The sequence below is a fragment of the Argiope bruennichi genome, chromosome 3, assembly GCF_947563725.1.
Source record: "Argiope bruennichi chromosome 3, qqArgBrue1.1, whole genome shotgun sequence".
Lineage (NCBI taxonomy): Eukaryota > Metazoa > Arthropoda > Arachnida > Araneae > Araneidae > Argiope > Argiope bruennichi.
The window spans coordinates 5,069,854-5,071,713 of NC_079153.1; the positions used below are offsets into that span (position 1 = coordinate 5,069,854).

The 1,860-nt window shown below is 34.4% G+C and overlaps 1 protein-coding gene across 1 annotated transcript; it reads left to right on the forward strand.

The window, feature by feature from the left end:
* Positions 1-248: 248 nt before the first annotated feature.
* Positions 249-914, forward strand: LOC129962477 (uncharacterized). Its single transcript, XM_056076213.1, has one exon. The coding sequence runs from the start codon at positions 249-251 to the stop codon at positions 912-914; it is 666 nt and encodes a 221-aa protein (XP_055932188.1).
* Positions 915-1,860: the final 946 nt, after the last annotated feature.

Below are 1,860 nucleotides of genomic sequence, written 5' to 3' on the forward strand. Positions count from 1 at the left end.
AATAGACGACTTTGACAAGTGTGTTATACGGCAAACAATTCAAGACTTTTACAAAAAAGAAAGGAAAGTACCATCCCTCAGAAAATTACTACCCGTGTTGAAAGAAAAAATTGGATTTTCGTGGCAAAAAGACACATTGTGCAAAGTCTTACATTCAATGAATTTCCGATGGAAGAAGTGCGTGAATAACAGAAAAGTACTCATGGAAAGACCAAATATTGTTTTTTGGAGACAGATATTTGAGAGAAATGAGATGTCACAGGAAAGCTGGACGACCGATTGTCTATATTGATGAAACTTGGGTAGACAGCAATTTGACATTTAAGAAATGTTGGCAAGATGACACAGTTTTGGGAGCTACAGCAAATGTTAATTCGAAAAATAAACTCATAGTTGTTCATGCTGGGTCATCAACGGGTTTCCTTACGGGTGCTTTACTAGTATATAAAGCATCAACAAAAAGCGGCGACTATCACGGGCAAATGAACCATGAAAACTTTAAAAAATGGGTGTCGGAAAAACTTCTTCCAAATTTGCAACCAAACAGTGTCGTATGCATGGATAATGCACCGTATCATACGATTGTCGAAAACTCCACTCCAACGAAGTATTCTACAAAAAAAGTTATGATAGACTGGTTGAAAAACAACGGAATACCCTGCGATCAAAAAATGCGAAAAGCGGAACTGTTCTCTCTTATAGACAGTAATCGTCCAAAGAAAATTGTCTATAAAATTGATAATTTAATAGAGAAAGAAGGACATGAAGTTATCCGACTACCCCCTTATCATTGCGATTTGAACGCAATCGAATTTGTGTGGTCCTCTGTAAAGAGAATAATAAAGGAACGAAATGTTATTGGTGATTTAAGTTTGGACAGTCTGAAATCTCTTCTTCAAACAGCTATCACTTAAGTTACTTCGGCAGAATGGGCAGCGCATTGCAAACACGTAGAAAAGCTTGAAAATAATTATTGGGAGAAAGATGGACTGTTAGAAGATTTAGTGGACGAACTGTCATTTCAAATTTATACCAATGATGATTCTGATTCAGAAGAAACCGAAACTTGTGAGAGTGATTTAGAGGATTTTGAAATGCTTGAATGAACATTATTTTGGAAATTTAGACGGTATTTTATTTTATTTTACTTTAAAAACTGTTTTGCCTTAGAAATTGTTTGAAAATACATGCTGAAAGTTTAATAATCAACGAAGTTCTGTCATTGTATTAATAATCTAAAGTCCTTGATAATTATTAATAGTTATGAAAATATTAAACAAATATTAAAAAGTTAAATAATTACTTTTTTATAGTAATAATTTTCATCTTTATTGCATATTCATTAATATTTCATTTTTATGTCTAAAAGTTTAAATATTATTATATAATTAATATATTAAACAGTTTTTTTTTCACTCTTTATAAATCAATTAAAAAAAATCGCCAATACGTCATCAAGGCGATTAGTAAGCCAACATGGATGCCTTTCTTTTTAAATCCCCTATTGAAAATGGAGCAGGTCTTGTTTCCACGGCAACAGACTATCGTAGACATATTGGCGGGAGCTATTCTTGAGGTAGACAAACAGTATTCTTCTCTCCTGCCAAATCTTCCTGGAAACGTTTTGCTATGACACAGAATGCAGGTTCATAAGCTCTTCGATAGTTCTAGCTACGTTCTACCACCAGATCATCAATGTCATTCCTATCCCTTCTAGTCCCATAATATTGAACAGAGACGCACTTGTCTATTAAGGCTCAGACACTTGTTCAAACCCCTCAGAGTCACGTTCGACAAAAGCTACCTTTCTTTTATTTAGATACTAGCCGCCTTTGGCGACCAGCCGGTTCGCCAATCTTA

What these genes read in the sequence shown, in the direction of transcription:
- LOC129962477 (XM_056076213.1), top strand. Translation starts at nt 249, where the DNA reads ATGAGATGTCACAGGAAAGCTGGACGACCGATTGTCTATATTGATGAA.